General features: G+C 39.1%; 1 protein-coding gene across 3 annotated transcripts in view; it reads right to left on the reverse strand.

Moving 5' to 3' along the window:
* Positions 1–566: 566 nt before the first annotated feature.
* The window catches only part of sept7a (septin 7a), an 80,591-nt gene continuing 64,678 nt past the window's right edge, over positions 567–16,479 (reverse strand). For 2 of the 3 annotated variants that reach the window (XM_036566004.1, XM_036566005.1), the window contains exons 10-15: positions 11,068–11,119; positions 10,080–10,205; positions 7,954–7,974; positions 5,671–5,806; positions 3,905–4,050; positions 567–2,147 (exon numbers count right to left, since the gene is read on the reverse strand). In XM_036566004.1, coding sequence (XP_036421897.1) covers positions 2,111–2,147; positions 3,905–4,050; positions 5,671–5,806; positions 7,954–7,974; positions 10,080–10,205; positions 11,068–11,119 — 518 coding nt within the window. In that variant the 3' untranslated portion in view covers positions 567–2,110. The remainder of the gene's footprint in view (positions 2,148–3,904; positions 4,051–5,670; positions 5,807–7,953; positions 7,975–10,079; positions 10,206–11,067; positions 11,120–16,479) is intronic. The other variant, XM_036566006.1, reaches the window with a different exon arrangement.

Genomic DNA, 16,479 nt, shown 5'->3' on the forward strand with positions numbered 1-16,479 from the left:
TCCAGTGTTGTGGAACCAGCGCCGAACGCTCTGAGCTGTTGGAGGTTCACTGCCCACGAAAATCACACTGCAGTTATGAAGGATTCACTCTTATTGAAGTGGAGAACGCAGAACGCTTTCTGCTCAGGGGTCGCATCTCCTCTCAGACTGAAGGGAGCCATCTTCCACTGACAGTCAGACACTCTATGACCCCCTCTTTCAATTGGATTGTGATTGGTTCCTAGGCGCCTCACGGTTGTAAAAATATGGCGCTTTGAAATCGGATGGATCTTTTTGAATCACCCTGTATAATTCACACAAATGTTAAGTGGACCTCAAAGAAAAAAAGGAGAAGCAAAATAAAGAATATAGGACGTTTAATTTCGTTTGCCAGAAAGTTCACCTAACCCTCATCTGATAAGAGAACCAACATTTTAATTCAATGTGTACATCCTATAAAATGATTATTTCCATTTAAAATTGTATTTCTGTTCTATACACACAACTAATGTTTGGTTAATGTTGGTTAGAAAAACAATAAAGGATAAGATGTAAAATGACAAATTTAAAACGCGGCACACATGACGTGGTATCATCATCACAGTTTTATTACGTGACTTTGTACAATAAAAATGACCAAAAAAAAAGAACAAAAAAAATAGAAAATATAGATGCCGTATATAATCAAAAGCTAAATGTGGTTTTTGAGCATGACCAGCTGTGGGTGAGAGCTCCAACAGAACAGACCTGTTACTAAAACAACCAATCAGGAACAGCTAAAGCAGCAGCGCCACCACCTGGCAGTGAGTTTGGAGGACAACTGAGAACAGGCGAAACGTCTATGAAGAGCTTTCATGGCTGTTTTAAGGTGACGGACTGTAGGACTGTAGATATTATTTAAAAGTTTCTGAGAAAGCAGTACCAAAAAAATAGTTCGCCAAGTGGCGGCGATTTCTGACTTAGGCATTAAAGTAACAGATCAAGAAAAGCAGCTCACCCTCCATTTTACACACCAGAGAGAAAAGGAGACACTGTAGGTGGCCGTCATTGACAGACAGGTGCAGCATATTTATAAATGCATCATAATTTAACAAAGAAAGGAAAAAAAGAAGAAAAAAAAACCCTCACTGTTTCTATTCTTTTTATTCAAATTTAGCAAAAAGCTCATTTTGCTTTCAACAGGTTTTGTCCAATATCACACCAGCACAAACGATGTTATATGCAGTCTATACAAAAACAATGACAGTTCATTTTAATGCTGGTAAAAAAAAGAAACTACACTAAAACAAAGGTACAGTCAGTAATTAATATGGAAAAGTCTCGGCCACATTATGACACATTTATAAAGGCTTTGTGAATGGCTACGCTATCACTTTAACACAGTGTCTCCACAAACAACACAACTGTAGCAGGGCTGATATATAATAAGACAAAAATTAACAGACGACATAAAACAAAGGTGAACAAAACGTTAACGATAAACAAAAAAGTTATACAATGCGGTCCAAGGCTAGATAACTTAAATTACACAAAATGGAAGAGCTTAACATTTCTTGAGAGAGAGAGAGAGAGAAAAAAAATTAAAGCCGCAAAGTTTTTTTTTATTATTATTTTTTTATTAAAAAAAAAAATTAACAAATGAATCGCCTGAGGTGTATTTCAGCCTTTAGGTTTTTCGGATGGAGTCTGCCAGTGTTGGAGGAGGAGGGCGGCCCTCTGCTTTATAAAACTCTGTGACTAAATAAGAGGCGGGGGAATTTTAAAGAATAGTAAACATATTTACTGGGAACAGGTACCTTCCCTAAACAGCACTATAGCTCTGATTTCTCTCTATAGCTGGAAGGCGTTTGTAAGTTATGAACCAAAGAAATATGATTGTTCAAGCTCAGAGTCCAGAGAGGTTAATGCACGTCTACTGGTCAGATAACGTAAATGTAATTATAGACTTTCAGGCCTGTAATAGTTCAGTAGGACGCCCTTCCCCTCTCCTGTCTTAACCTTGCAGCTGTCCCCTCACCACACAGACAGACACCAGGTGAAAAGGAGGGGCGATATTTTTCTTTTTGGTTGACCGACAGACAGTCCAGGCTGGCTTTATTGGCAACTAGTACAAGGTGGTGGTCCGAACGCTTTAAAAGATCTTCTTCTTTTTGTTTTTTTCCAAGGTCCTGCGGAGGACAAGAACAAGGGCTATAAAAACCAAACAAACCTTCTGCATGTAAATAAAATAAATCTAATAAATCCAGACATTGTGTTTGTGTTAGCTCCTGGTCACTTCACATAATATCGTCGCTGTCCAAAGAAAAAAAATTATCTCCAAAACAGTAACTTTACAGGAGAGGGCAAAAACGTTCTTTACTTTCAATGCAAGAGATTTTATTCTTAGCGATTTTGGAGCATTTCTATTGGTCCAATCATAAAATTTTCCCACAGTGTAAAGGACGGCTGCTGAGCTCAAATGATGCAGAACAGAAAAATCACATTAAATGGAGATACATGTTTTTCACTGGACAAGGACGCCTACATTGAATTCAGCTCACATATGCAGAGGATGCTTTTTTCTGTACACATTCTCTGTGTTCTGAACATTAACTTTGTTTCCATCAACTTTCTCAACAAACTCTAAATGGTAAAATGAAAATGTGTAAAAACTTGCAATCTTTGATCACTTTTATGCCAACAACACCAAACAACTTTTCAACCGATTTCACTGTCATCTCGATCGTTTAGTGTGAGGTGGTCAAGATGGCAGTCTTGATGCTATGACAAAATCAACCATGTTTAATATTATCGTAGGTTTTAAGTCCTGGCTCATGCGGGGGGGGGGTGAATGCGTGAGAGCCTGAAATCTCTGTAAAAAAGGCAAATCTGCTCCACTTTAATACAATAATCATATTAACTTAAAATGTAAACTGACTGTTCTAATATTTCACATTCACTGAGTGTAACAGTGATGTTAGGAAATGTGCAGAGGACTTTAAGAATAGCATTATTTAAGAATCATCAATGTTTTTTTCCTTTTTTTTTTTGCTTTGTTACACTGTTTTTTATGGTTTAGTTCATATCACCCAATCAACAATGCTGACTCGCTGCATGTTGTGTTGATGTGTAAATCTTTATATCAAATTTAAAAAGTAACTACACATTTTACAGGTTGATTAAAGTAATTCTGGGTCATGATCTGCCTGAGTATACAGCTCTACAGTGAACTGAACTGAGCCCCTCATCTTTACATGCTCAGCCAATGTATCTTCCCATCTGTACCACTATAGAGTGGAAAGAAAAGTGTTTATCTGCTTGTAAATTTCTACCAGGTGCATGATGGGGAATGATCTCAAAAATCCAGTTGCAGTCTGGCAAATAGTGACACTGCAAGATTCCTAGTCTTTGGAAAATCACAGTCTGTGACTAAAAACCATGAGTGTCTTTAGATGTGAGAGAGTGTCAGACTTTGGTCTTTCAAAAGTCTTTTCAAAGTCTTCTAGTGTATCGTTAGCTTTAGTGATACAAACGCTTTATGTAATTATCATTTCCTGACTCAAAAATAATACAAAAAAACCTTTTTGGACAAGTTTGGATTTATTGATAAGAAATCTGTTTTTAACACATGTAATTACATGTATGTCTCAACTTAATTTAGGCTTCCCTAACTTCCCCATATCTTAATTCTGTTTATTTAATTAATTAATTAATTAATTTATTATTATTATTCCATTGGAAACATTATGCTAGAGATCCTGCCAAATAGGGCTGTTTGAGCTCTTTCCATTTAGAAAGGCTGTGGTCTTTTCTGGACGTCTCTCCCTGTAAGACACTGAGGTGGTCCTTACTTGGTCTTCACCAATATAATAAAGCAAATGATCATGCTAATCGTAAAGGTAATAGCAATGCTTCTGTTTGTGCTAGCGTGTGTACTAGCGTGTACCTGGAGGCGTCTAGTTTCTGCTGCTCCAACAGATACTGCTGGGCCTCCCAGCTGGCCTTCTCCTCCTCATACTGCCTCCTCTTCTCCTCCAGCTCCTTATGCTGCGCCTCCAGGTTCTTTTTCATCTGCTCATGACGTCTCTGCAGCTAAAGGAACAAACACAGCGGGGCAAGCAAGCTATAAATCTTGGCCACAATGACTTCAGTCACACTTGGCTCAAACGACACAATATGATTGGCTGAGAAGTGTTCAACCTGTTTATTTTCACGAAAAAAAGTTTAAACATGTCTAGTCAAACTGCATGTTTTGTTGATTTTCTAAGTGAAAATCACACCCTCTACAGTAGGGGTGTCAAATCTGTGGGCCAGAGAAAAACTCCTTGAGACCACCTTTTCAACTCCTTGAGACCACCAGTGGTTCCATATCCTTTCATATTTCATAAGCTACATTCAAAAGGTGGGGGTCGTATGAGAGCTGTAACTGTCTTCTTTCCAGTCAAACAGATGGGTGCTGTAATTATAAACCTTTATAATAAAAGAAGCTGAATTGTTTTTTTTTGTCTACTGAAAGTCGACCCATTTTTCCACAAATCTGGGCTATAAACTAGAAACAGATGGCGTCTCTTCAGTGATCTGCTCTGTAAAAATGATTTTAATAAAAAAAAATACAAAGAGCGTCTAAGATTTTTGGCTTTCAGCAGTAAATTGTAAGCATATAGCAATGTGTGATCATAAAACACATGTTCTGTTAATTTAAGAGGAGCTTTTAAAATAAATAAATAGATCAATAAAATAAAAAATTGCATTTATTTCATGCAGTTGCTGAATAATTTGCCTTATGATTTGGTCATGTAAATTCAGATGGACAAACCAAAACATACCCTGGTCAATAAGAGGTCAATTAATGTGCTGTAACCTGAACTGGCCATTGTTTATTCAAAATACGCAAAAACTTCAACAGTAAAATATAGGCAGTTGTAGTAAACCTTGAAATATTACAGGGACACTTGAAATACTCAAAATGTAAATGTCCAAAGGAGCTCCGTCTTTTAAACCTACCTATTTGCCTGAATTAGACTCCTGGCATCCTTTCCTTGCAGCAAGTTCATTAAGACAGGCTCAATTTCTGAGCTGCTGATCTGACGTTAATTGTTTATATTGGTTTCAGCTGCAGCTGAAATGCATTTGGCGATATGACTGGTGAAATTGTGTAGAACTGAGGTGTAACCGCTGTCCCATAGATTGTTATTGGGATAGGAGAGTTGGAGCACATTATGTTGCAGTGCATGATGGGGACTGTAGTGCAGTGCACTGTGAAACGGGCTAATATTAACTGAAAATTAAAATACTTCTGCGGGCCGTATAGGACTGTGTCATGGGCATGATCTGGCCCGTGGGCCTTGTGCTTGACACATGAGCTCTACAGAGAGCACTCTTAGATATGGCATGTTTCTACTAATTTTAAGCAGAATTTCTATTTATTTCCTGATTTTAACATATTGAAAAGAATTAAGGCAAAAACAAAGAGTGCCATCATTTTTGTAAAGGCAACACTTTATCTTTTGTTTTTTCCCAGTATATTAAATTCATCAAATTAAAATTAAAATGTGCGGAAGTGTGTTCTCTGCAGAGGGTGTGTTCACTTATTATCACTTAGAAAATCAACAAAACATGTCATTTGTCCAGGGGCACCCAAACCTTTGTATAGAAGAGTAGATTACTCGATTACTAAAACAAACTGTGACAGGAACAGGCCGGTTTTTGTACCTCTGCCTCAGAATCTTTCAGTTTCTGGAGCTTCTCCTTGACCTTCATCTCAAACACCTGCTCCATCTCCATCTCCATCTTCTTCATCTTAGCCATGTGCTCTCTCCTCTCCTCCTCCATCTGCGCCAGAGGACTTCTGCTCACAAACACCACACAAACAGAAAAACACACAGGCAGATGCGCAGATGCACACAGTTATCAGTTTGATCTGGTCCAGCAAAAAACAGAGCCCAAAAACAAACACCCAGTGAACATCCACCTGTGGGGTAGAGGGGAGAGGAAAAAAGAAGGAAAAAGGGAAAACCCGTAACGTGGGAAGGCTTTAGGACCCGAAGCTAAAGGGCTGAGCTTCCTTAGAGCCTGCATTAGTGAGCGAAGCTGCGGCAGGGTTAGTGAACTGCAGGAAAGCTTAACACACGGACATCAGCACGTCAGCAAGGATGTCGATAGCAAATATCTATTCCAGAATTATGTGGGGTAATATTTTAATTTGAATTGTTTTCATTTAGCATTTAGGAGCAGCAGGAAAATGAATGAATGAATGAATGAATGAATGAATGAAAGGTTTCTCAGAGTACAAGGATGACAATCATGTTTATGTTCTAAGTTTGTTCGGCAGTCTAAAGAACTGACCTATTCAGGCCACGCCCACAATCATGTAGCTTTAAAGGGCCAATATACTACACTTTCCTTACATTTTATATCTTTCCCTGAGGCTCACTTATAATCTTTGTGTCGGTTTATGTACTAAAATGTACGCATTTTATTCTCACATGATCATTTTACAACTTTCATTGCTTACAACTAAACAGCCTGTTTTTGTTACTGTGCCCTTAAGAATGGAATATGTAAATGAGCTTGGTTCTGATTGGCTGCTCTTTATTGTCTCTCATTCAAAAGCAGGCCAAAACACTCCACAGAACTTCAGCCTGAATGAGAGGAGCTAAATAGCTGCAGGCCAACTAGACAGATATATGTAAATGTGTTAGATTTTGTGACATCACAAAAACAATGAATTTAAAACAGGCCGTTTTTGCAGCTTAGTTTCCATGTATGAACTGTATGGACTGTAAATAGTAATTTTAAAAATGTTTACGTACTGCATCAAACCGTTTAAAAAAAAAACTGAGAAAAAATTTGTTTTCCATGATCCAGGTCTTTAAAAAAATACAATTTAACCTAAATATACACATCATGTGCGTTACTTATAATTCTTTTGAGTGTATTCAAGAATTTAAGGGATAAAAATTTGGTTGATATGTTAAGCAGAAAGCTCAACAGCTGTTTTAATGTTGTTAGCTGCTTAACATCATAGCCAACAGTAGTTACTACTGCAGCTTGGCTGACGACATTTCACTGTCATACATGCCAAATACACAAACAGTACATCAAAAACACAAAGCTAAAGCAACATAAAGTCCTGAGAAATATCAATAAAGTAGATCTTTAGACCTCAAACCTCTAGAAAGCTTGAAAATATTCAGCTATGAAGCTCTCAGTAGCTCTAAATGAGGGTGAGATTAACTGTTACACGACATAAAATCGGCACCCGATCTATGTTAGCAGTGTGATTTAGCATTTAGTTTAATGAACAAAACAAAATAACAACAGCTGAGAAAGAACTTAGCAACAGTAGCCATGAAAGAACACATTTGTGGGCGGGGCCTGGACAGTCTACATATACATTGGAGAGACTAAAGACCTGGTCTGGTTATCTTCTGAGCTGGTCAGCATCATCAGATATCAAAACCATGCAATGTGACTTACGATTATCTCACTATATTTACTACATGCAGTTGTATGCAACTAAGTTTGAACACCACCGTCAAATTACACATTCTGTTGATTTTTAAAGTGAAAACACTAACATGTCCTCTAGACAGAACACACAAATATGACACTGTGCACTAAAATATGTGCAAATTTTTGTGCACAATTTCTTGCACGGGCCACATTGTTTTCTTCCTGATATATATATAATAAATAAGTTTATATAAAGTTAAAATATAAAGTTTTTTCTCTGTAGAGAATGTGTTAACTTATTTTCACTTAGAAAATCTTCAATACAAGTAATTTAAACAGCTGTGCCCAAACTTTTGCACACAACTGCATAATCTTTAAACTTTATATACTCTTTGCAGCTACCATCCCACAGACTGAGGCTGCTTGAAGCTGGGCACCTGCTATAGAGACGAGCAGGGAGAAAAGGGCAGAAAACGAGGGCAAAAGACGGCAGAGGAGTGTATTACAGCGTCTACCGGTGAACTGAAGCGAGCCACTTACATGCCTTCAACTGTGTCAACTCTAAAACAAGAACAGAAAACACACAAACTTTAGCATGCAGCCGACGTCCTCCTGTCTGCTCGTGCTTCTGGATCGTACTTGAGGACGTTTGGCTGGGTTTATTATACATGAGTGGCTCTGAGGGCTGGATAAGTAGGGAGTTAGTGGGAGCATGGTCTGTTTGGACTGTGAGGGTGCAGAGTTAGCTGTTCCAGCACTGTGTAAAGGCAGCAGACTGCTCTGTGCATTAGGTGTGTTGGTAGTGGGGTTAAATTAGACTGCAGCCTTGAGCTTCACTGGGCTCTTTTGGATGGGAACTTCACTAATATTATTATAAAGGTGACAAACACATTGTGGTGAGACCTCAGTATGAAAAACCACATGATTCATTCTGTACATATACAATCGTTCAGCTTTGTTGCCTGTTTATTTGGAGCACCTATCTTTTATTTACACTCACTGGCCACTTTATCAGAAACACCTACCATGTGTAGAGGGACAGAGCCCATCATATATCGGTATCGGGTCCGCTATTGACGTCACTTCACTGATCGGATATCGGACAGACAGGGCCGATCCACTTACTGATCCATTTTCCAGTCCGCAGCTTACGCTGGACCATGAACCCGCCGTAACGTAACATAACATAATCCAGATTTCATTCCACATCTTACCATGAACCCGCAGCAACTTCAGTCTGTAACTGATTGAGCATATAACATTAGCTGTTTGTTTGACCAAAATGTGGTTTGTTTGGAGATATTTTAGTCTAGAAATGCCGCAAAGCAAGACCGTTACTTGTAATGTGTGTAAAGCCATCGTGCCGAGCGGTAGAAGTATGTCTGTGTCGTACAACACAACCAGTTTAATCACCTGCAGATGTTTCACCGGAAAGAGTACCAGGAGTTCATGCTAGCTAACAGACAGGAAGACACTGTCAGGCAGCGACTGTCGCTCATGCTTTCCAGAAACGTGATAAACTCCCATAAGCTTAGTGATTGGAGGATTAAACACCTTAAATACAACCTTAAACACATTACCATCAATAATAATGATAATATTAATTTTAAAAAGAGCTCTCTTATCAGAATCTGTATCGGCAGTTGTGTATCGGAATCGAATCGGAACTGAAAAAAATGTGGATCGGCCCATCACTAACCATGTGCACAATTTCAATGCACGATAACAAAGGTGGGTTTGCGTGCTTCACTTTCTACTGGCTGTATTTCCGGGATGTGCTGTACGTTGAGGACAGATTTGCTGCAAACGAGGCTCTCCAGTAGATTCTCTCCTGGCGTCTTTGGATGGATCTACTGTACATTTCTCACACTGTATTTTTCTTATTTTTAAATGGATACAAGTCCTCATCAAGCACCTGTTATTTGTAGTGGTAGCCTTAGCTCATTAGCACATCTATGGGGCAGTGAACAGGGAACAGTGTTTTCCTTATACTACATTAATATCAGGAGAAAAGCAACAGGTTTCCTGTGCTTTTTGCCATTTCGGGACATATTACAGCTTAAACACAGAGAGTAGGAGCTTTTATCAGACTGTGTATCTTGTAGTTTACTGCAACTGCTTCATTTAAAGATTTGAAATTGAAGTCTGTTAACATCACAGACACAGCCTGTAGCCTGTTAGAGTCAACCCACACCAATGTCATGCTGTAAATAAATAAAGTGTTGTTAAATATACCTTTGATTAACTAGTTATCGTCTTTAGATTTGCTCATTTTTCCCCCTACCGGGTCAGCTAATGCATATGTGAGTCAACCGATGTGGACGTGCAAGCAAAAGTGACTACGAATCAAATTTGGTCAACTGTACCTTGAAATCTGAACAGTCGACCTGAAGAGTCTGTACACAAGTACAGACTGTACACAAGCACGGTGGAGCTACAACAGAGGTCTTTTTAATAAAGTGGCCAGCAAGTGTACACAGTGCTTATAAACCCTTGCAGCGCTGCTGTTGCATAGCAACAGATGGGCTATAGTCTTTAACTGTAAACCTACGAAGTGAATCTGCATGGTAGGCGTTTCTGATAACACAGTCAATGACTGCAGGTACGGGGTATGTGACCCGTGATGCAGTGCACCCTGACACACAGTCAGGGTCCCACATACTCACTTGGTGAGCTGGCCTTTGCTCTTATTGTTGTCAGCTCCGTTGTAGGTGACTGCAGCAAGCTTCCTGCTGCGGTAGTTCTCATAGTGGACGTTATTAGTCACATCCTTCAGGTCCTGCATGTGGGTCCTGCACAAAAGAATCGAAGAGAACAGAAACGATAAAAGCAGAAGTCCTTTATAAGCCATCTGCCGTTGTTGGAGTACAAGGAGGATCACCAGCCTGTTTCTGAATGGATGAATAAGGTTGCCATAACAGCAAAAAAAATCACCTCAGCACTGATGCCAAGTGTAGTTTCAGAGTGCTCAAAACCAAACAGGTATTATGATAAAGTAAAACCACTGTGAACAGTAAAGGTTTACTGGACTGAACACTAAAAAAAATCAACAGTAACAGTGTAACATCTCTGATTTTTGTTCACTTTATTTCACTTTAAACTTCTACTTTCTAATAGTTTTTCCTTATATGAATTTAAAGTGAATTAAAGTGAACAAAAATCAGATGTTATGTTGTTACTGTTGGATTTTTTTTTTCTTTCTAATAATTTTTCCTTATATTTTTTAGTTTGTTTTTAGTGTTTTGTTTTTGTTCTTTGCGAATCAAAGAACTGTTTTCTTCATTTTTGGTTGTTTTATTTCACTTCAAGGCCCATTTCACTGTTTTATTGTGTATCAATGGCTTTTACTGTCACATGCGTCTATTTATTCATCATTTACCATTTTGTTAATCAATTAAATCTCTTCAAATGTGTAAACAAAAGAAAAAAAAATAAACATGACATGTTTGGCCAATTTAGCCAATTTTACATGTGTAAATTGATTGACCAACAGGCAGAATACAGTATCAGTGTAGTGTTACCTCCTTTGAACAAAGCACTGAATTGTTTAAAGAACTGTTTGAATAGTTTACCATTTACCATAAAAACATGCAGAACATTTAATGCATCATGATACACTTAACCAAAACACCTTATTCAGAATCATGAACATACCTGATGAGCATGTTTCGTAGGATTGTGAAGTCACAGTGCTCTCCATTCTCAACTGAAAAAAAGACAAAGAGAAAGATGACAACACTTGATCTCTGCTGCACCGTTCTGCCTGCAAAACCACTGACAAAGTGACCACATTCAACTGCATCTTTTACACTATATGGCCAAAAGTATGTGGACACCCCTTCTAATTATCAAGGTCAGGTGTTTTGGCCACACTCATTGCTAACAGGTGTTTAAAATTAAGCACACTGCAGTCTCCATAGACAAACACTGGCAGTTGAATGGGTCATACTGATGAGCTCAATGACAATGTGGCACTGTCATAGGATGCCACCTTTGCATAAGTCAGTCTGTGCCCTGCTAGATCTGCCCCTGCATCTAAGAGCAACACAGTGCTTACAGACAGACTGAACAGACTGAGTAGAGTGAAAACTGTGTCCTGTGTACAAAGCGAAGTCCTTAATAACACAGTTGGGTGAGGTTGGTGTGGAGGAACTGCATGGGTCTGCACAGAGTGACTTAGTGTCAACGTTACCTTGACAACAAGCATCACGTGAGTCCAGTCAGAGTGAGATGAGCAGCAGTGAGCAGTGCTTGTAATTGTAATTGCTTTAAAATGATGTCAGACTCAGGAAAACGTCCTTCACATGTCCTTATTAAAGAAGGCCGAGAGGAAGACGTCGTGTTCTGAGACACATAAGCTGGACGTCCGTCCCACCGCCGTCTTTTAAAGATCAGAGCATAAACTTCGTCTCCTCTGCAGACCAGTTTCTGCTCCGCCATGTTGAACGGTATAAATTTACACTATGACGCGACGCACATGATCAGAACGGACTTAAACTTTCAGATAGGGAATGTAATCAGATACAGGCGTTTACATGGATATTGTTCTTCTATTTAACGGATTATTTACAGGATTACCCACCTCGTTCAATCAGATAGAAATTGTTTTCCGAATGGCCTCAATCAGACCAGCCTATTCCGACTGAGGTGTTTACATGGACGTATTCTATTCTGATTGAGCTATTAGTCGGATTATTATGTTGCATGTAAATGTGGCTAGTGTCTTTATCAGAAATTAAAAAAAAAAAAAAACTAAAAACGTCATTCATTCAAGTTACAAATGTAAACTCTATTAGCAGGAATAAAATTTTAGCACGGAGCATTTATATGTAACATTGTCACCAGCAAATCCCCCCTCATTTTTACTAGTGTGCCAAGTCAATTTCCACATTTAAGAATTTACTAATGAGTTTCTGTTTTCAATAAAACAAAGGCAAAGGCTGCATTAAAAGCTGTGCCATATTAGTCAGAAGAATCTTTGCAGACCAGTTTGACCATTTGTCCATACTTTCAAAAGCACTAATGGGGGCGGGGCAGAACAATTTTCCTCCAGTTTAGCTCAGCTGCTGACTGACTGATTACCCTGTTCACACCCTGAGTGTGACGGAATCAGGAAAATGGCCGGAGGGTGAATAATGTGAATGAAGCCGGGAAACACAGACAGCTCCACCCCACTGAGACCGCTCTAACTGGATTCCACTAGTGCCTCTGCAGTGATACCCAATTCAGGAATGACTGTGTGGTTACCAGTGACATCTTTACACTGAACTCTCAGTTTGTGATGCTACCAGCACATTCACTCTTAATACAAAAAAAAAAACAGAAAAAAACAACTAACGACAGTCACTACGGCTTTAATATAGTACTGATTAGATAAACTCTGGTAGTATTGAGTAGATAAAATACTGGACTTTGAGGAGAGCTTTAAAAATGGTTAAGATAACCCACCTATCAAATCACAATGCATTGTTTATGTACTTGTTTTTACTTTGTTAATGTTTTAATGCCCAGATAAAATGCTATAAGACTGTTGCGCAATACTATACTGTATACTTTAAACCTTGTAGTTAACAGAACTATAATCCAAAACTGTTCATTTTCATATTGAACTAAATTATAGTGAACAGATTTCAGCTAAAAAGCATCCTTAAGTTACAGTGTTAGCTTTAATTTATTTATTTGTTAAATTATCAGGGGAGTTCTGCGGTGAACTTTTTACCAAGGAGCACAGGTGTTCTTGATCTGAAATAAAAAGGAGCAATCAGAAAAATCTACGAGAGCAAATTTAATATGAAGAGAGGCGTTTAATCCAGCAATCAGATTTTTCCTCCATTGTCCCAGCCCTGAACTTCACACTGCCTGAACAACAGTGGAACTATTATTTTCAGTCATTCAGTATTTATGTTCTTGCAGTTTCTTCGATTTCATCAGTTGTTCCGTCTTTTGTCTAATCGACACTAAGCATGTCTTTGTACCAGCAGATCTTACTACTTTGGCCTGGAAGCCTGTTTGCTGGACAAACATCTCTTACTGTGACATCTTCAAAGTTTCAAGTTTTTTTTTTTTATAATATAATGCAATTTACTGTTAAATAGAATCTGGACTAAGACTTGCTGAAAATTAGATGATACATAATATGTTTAACTGATTTAAAAAATTGTTAGTTCTACTGAATGAAGAGCCGTTTTGGGATTGGTTCTTATTGGTGTTCTGAGCCAAATGATCACGGAAAAGAGCCATAATGTCCATCACCAGCTGTGCGAATGTGCAGCTGCTTTCCACTGCATCTGAACTTCAAACAACCCTGGTGCCGCGATCGTTACTAAGCAAAACTCTGCAGAGACACATTTCCTGCTAGTTTTATCTTCCCAATGCAATAAAATTAAACTTTTTTTTTCTTGGTTGTTTTGCTTAGCATCTGAATTGGCTGCCTGTTTAAACACTAGATGCCTGCATGGAAAATCAACATACTTGGCTTTAATTAGATGCTGCAAATACGTAGCTAAGCCAGATGTTGGCTGTTTATGTGACTTTTTTTTAATGCTTTGTTTATACTGTAGAGCCCTGTACAAACTAACCAACATAATTAATTTACATGTAAATGTGCCAGATTTAGCCAAAGAGCTCATTTTCATCTGCTGGCCTTGAAGGAATGTACTGCTGTGCAATGTGTTGTAGTGCTTTTTGTGATTGTCCATTGTTTAACGGGCTGGCTAAATGTCTGGGTACCTTTGTGCAAGAAAAAAAAAAATCAATTCCCCAGACATAAGGCTAGATTCTTCACCCTTGAGCAGGTTGCCATTTATGAACAATACAGGACAGAATTAAAAACATAATTTACGACCACACACAATAAGTACTTTACTGTAATACACTACACATCCAGCAGATGGCGTATGAAATCCCCATAATCTCAATGCGCCAGCTGACTGTGTGAATGCTGATGGACGGCCAAAACCTTCCCCCTCACGACCACATGCCATTTTAAGCTTACATGCCGCCTGTCAAAACTATCTCAGTCATTCGAAACCCCTTCTGAGGACGCATCAGTATCGCTGCAGAAATGCCTGTATTGGCTCTGAGGGTGCACTGGACACATAAACCCACTTACACACCCACATGAACACACACTGAAGCAGTATCAGTGACAGAACACAGACCACTGTTTACTAATAGAGCCAAGCTATTTCTCGCAGGCAGAGTTTCAACGCCATGTGATGATCTTGACCCACTTTTCTTATCTAAACAGCTTTTCTCGAGCCTCTGGAAGAATGAACTCCAGAGCATTAGCACTGATATCAGTTCAAGTTGCTGAGAAGACGTAGCTGAAGCTCTTCAGATTTCAGTCTGGGTCATTGGGGGAAAGAAAAGGAGGGGAAAACCCACCCTGACATTTACTCTGACAGAGTCGCTTCATCCAAAATGATCACAGAAAGGCCTGACACAATCTGAGAATAGACTGTCACTTTCATTAGAAAAAACTAAAAAAAAACAAAAAACTTGAGCGCGATTTATCTTAGTCCGCTTAAATAATCTTCAAAGAAAAGCACTGACCAATAGAATGGGACGCTTTGGAAAAGCTGCCCAATGCCAAGCGTGCTCTAGAGGGCCATAAAGCCCCCCAGCTTTGGGCTGTGGAGCAGTGGAACTGCATTCTCTGGAGTGATGGAGCTCAATCCAGTACCTTTGGAATGAGCTGTGATCCATCAGATGTCAGTAACTGACCTCACTGGCTGAATGCAATCAAATCCTCACAACAAAGTTGCAACCTCTAGAGCAGAAGAGTGCAGTCTCTACTCGTCTTCCCTGCAGAGTAGAGACTGTTACTGCAGCAAAGGTCTAGACAGTGTCCATACATATATGGATAAGAACATACACACACAATACTGTGCAAAAGTCAAAGGCAGCCAAGAAAAATGTCTAAAACCTGTCCGGCGACAACTGTGTTCCTGCCTGTAAAAATACAGGGAGATTCACTCGAAAGAGGCCCCGAATATTCTGTAGTAACTCTCGCTGGGGTGAAGCAATCTGAACGAAACAACATGCAATGAGCTCCTCAGTATATGGAGCTTCGAATAAGCCGGGATGTTCCTGCGTTCGAGCCATGAGGTAGGCGTCGGACAGCCATCACGACATTTAACCTCCATTTCCAACTTCCAGGTGCATACCCCTGTACGCCTTCATGTGTCTGGCAGAAAACGGAGATCACTTCCAGCATTGCATGTAATGCAATCGATTACACATACAACAAGGTATGTAGCAGATTTTTTAGGCTCAGATTGCTTCATCCTAACGGGAGTTACAGCAGAATATTCAGGGCCTCTTTCAATGTAACATTGGAACAAATACAAATAAAATAAAAATACATTAAAACCTAAGTTTTTTTTTAGTGACGTTATGAGTATGTAGGTAAGAATACAGTTAGAAGAACACAGGTCTGGTTCCTGACTTCTCGCTGCTCTCCACACATCACATGGATTTGTTCAACTCCATCATCAGCCCAGAGGATCGTTTATTTGTTTTACTTGTATTTATTTTTAGTGCTTTTTCAAACAAATAAATGCTTACTGCTGAGATAAATGGATGGATCATTTTCTCTCATGACTCTGCACAGTACTGCAAATAAGTGGAAGAAAAATACATTTTGGAATTTGTTGAAGACGGACGAGCTGCCAAATACAAGTATATGCAATTTTATCTTGAACATTCTAACATCAAAATCCTTTCAAAGTATTGCTCTGTACGTTTTCTCCCTCACGCTATTACATAAAACTAGACTGACAATTCATAATGTCTCCAAAGGTTACAACCGCAGTCAAGCATACTTCATACAATATGTTAGTGTCATTGACCAGTAACGTGTGAGGTGACAACTACAGGAGCTTCCTGTCTGAAGTATATGAAGACTCTCACTTCCTGCCTGCTGTGTGATTCTGTTCATTTTCACTACCGGCCTGCATCCTCCCACCTTACACTGACTCAACACCGCATCTCAGGCTCTGTATCACAAGCTACACTTCCTATTATGCCTTCTAGTTCTCCTCTTTATTAGTGTGCATAAAACCA

This window comes from Colossoma macropomum, unplaced genomic scaffold, assembly GCF_904425465.1.
Source record: "Colossoma macropomum unplaced genomic scaffold, Colossoma_macropomum, whole genome shotgun sequence".
NCBI classification, from domain to species: Eukaryota; Metazoa; Chordata; class Actinopteri; order Characiformes; family Serrasalmidae; genus Colossoma; species Colossoma macropomum.